General features: G+C 33.6%; 1 protein-coding gene across 1 annotated transcript; it reads right to left on the reverse strand.

Annotated features, from left to right (window-relative positions):
• Positions 1 to 987: 987 nt before the first annotated feature.
• LOC141632518 (uncharacterized) lies at positions 988 to 2,097 on the reverse strand. The gene has a single exon (XM_074445064.1). It carries the CDS (start codon positions 2,095 to 2,097, stop codon positions 988 to 990), a length of 1,110 nt encoding a protein of 369 aa, XP_074301165.1.
• Between the last annotated feature and the right edge of the window lie 219 nt (positions 2,098 to 2,316).

A 2,316-nucleotide genomic window follows, 5' to 3' on the forward strand; every position in this document is an offset into this window, starting at 1 on the left:
AAAAAAAATTCGTCAAAATCGGAAACCTGAGCATAAAGTTATGGCCGATTAAAGTTTTTCGCTCTTAATAATCAATTTTTATCCAATTTAAATCATCATTATTTATCGTTTATGTTATCAATCATCGTCTAACATAGGCAAAAAGTTCATTAATTCGTTAGTTCAATATTATTTTTTTGTTAATTTATCGGTAATTAATACGATAATTCATATCTAATTTTGATAATATTGTTCGGCATTCCAAAACCGCTTCCCTTTTCCGTGTTACCCGTGTTGTTATCATCATAACCATAACCGCTTCCCTCGCCTTGATCATAACTATCATACTCATTGTAATATCGAGAATGTTGTTCGACATTCCAATCATTTTCGAATTGTTTTCCGTTGTAATTGTACGAATTTTCATTACTATACGATTCACACATGTATCGGAAAAATGGGTTATCGTCATCCATTTCCGACTTATCGAAAAAAAAAGGAAAGAATATTTTTTAGAGAGAGAAGGCCAAAGTTGTCAAGTTGAAATGAAATTAGGGGCGACGTTTAGTAAAATAGGGGCGACGTTTAGCAATTTTGATCTATAAAAGCCAAAACATTTAGAAGGCTCTTATTGGCTCCTGAAATTTAGGGAGGAAGCAAAATCTATTTTTTGTTTTGTTTTGTTTGAGGTAGAGTACCCACGATCTATTTCACATTTAATTACTCTCTTTCTCACTTTTAATATTCTCTCCTGTTTTTCATATGATATTATATGATTCATGATAAACATACATTTGATAGGATTATACAAATTAAAGAAAACCAAATTTACATAAACTAGAAGAAATTTTACAATAAAACAAAATCGGATCATTAAAATCAGTGGCGGATCCAGGATTTGAGTAGGGGGGGGGGGGGAACTAAGAAAAAAAATTGCAGATAACATTTATACATTAAAATTCAAAGATCGTCAAATCGTCAATACATAGTAAATTACAAAGAAAAAATCTAAGAAAAATCTAAAGCCATCCGACGAGGATTCATATCTTGAAAACGCCTAATAACATCATCATCACTCACTTGTGAAAAAAAATCTCTCTCAATATAAGTCACTAAATAATTATCTAATAGTTCATCGCTCATACTATTTCGCAAATAATTCTTCACATACTTCATGGAGGAGAAAACTTTTTCCACACTTGCCGTTGCCACCGGAAGTATCAATACAAGCTTCAATAACAAATAAACACGTGAATATGAAATATGTTTCTTTGTCTCAACAAGCATAATTGAAAGCTCACCAAGGCTCTTGATAAGATGAAATCTTGAATCCCTTAGCATATCACTTTCAAAAATATCAAGTTTAAACTCAAGTAGTATTATCTCGGTATCATTAAACTCATTAGGATAGAACTTTGCAAGTCTAACCAACTTGTCCTTATCGAAAGAAGCAAAAACATCGGCGGGACTAAAACAAGCCATACACATTAGCATCTCCATGCTTCTCACATCAAATCGGCTATTTAGTTCATGGACTTGTTTATCCAAAACACTTATAAACATGGCAATTCGAAATCGTTGTAGGTTAAGCTCGTTGACAAGGCAACGTCTTGATCTTCCCGAAGGAGCATAAAAATCATCCATATTCAGGACTTCAATATTATGTTTTGCACAAAAGTTAGAAACCGTTTGAAGAAATTGATCCCATCCATCATTCATAAACTTTGTCAAATGCTCCTTAGTTAAATCAAGAATAGTCATGGCATTAACAATGTCTTGATCTTTTCTTTGTAATGCTTCAGACAAAGAATTAGTGTATCCATACACCACTTTCATTAAATGTAACATGAAAACAAACTCAAAAGATTCAAGGTGATCTATCCCAATTTCGGCTTTAGCACGATCATCAACGGATTTAGCCCCTTTACTAATTATCTCAAAAACTCTAATAAGTGTGCCATATAAAGACATGACTCTCACAATTGATTTAAAATGAGACCTCCACCGAGTCTCCCCCGGTCTACTTAAACCAAGTTCTTGATTCAATCCCTTACCACTTTCAATTTCACCCGATGCTAATGCCTCCAAAACCTTATCCGCTTGAATATCCCTAACCATCTCCAAACGTTTTCAAGAATATCCAATATTATTAAGCACAATTCCAAGATGTTGGAAAAATTTGGCACAATCTTTGTTTTCTTTAGCCACCGCCACTAATGTCAATTGAAGTTGGTGCGCAAAACAATGAACATAATATGCACATGGATTGTCCCTCATTATCAAACTTTGCAAACCATTAAGCCCACCTCTCATGTTACTAGCTCCATCATAGCCTTG

Source organism: Silene latifolia, chromosome Y (assembly GCF_048544455.1).
Source record: "Silene latifolia isolate original U9 population chromosome Y, ASM4854445v1, whole genome shotgun sequence".
Classification (NCBI taxonomy): Eukaryota; Viridiplantae; Streptophyta; class Magnoliopsida; order Caryophyllales; family Caryophyllaceae; genus Silene; species Silene latifolia.

What these genes read in the sequence shown, in the direction of transcription:
- LOC141632518 (XM_074445064.1), bottom strand. Translation starts at nt 2,097, where the DNA reads ATGGTTAGGGATATTCAAGCGGATAAGGTTTTGGAGGCATTAGCATCG.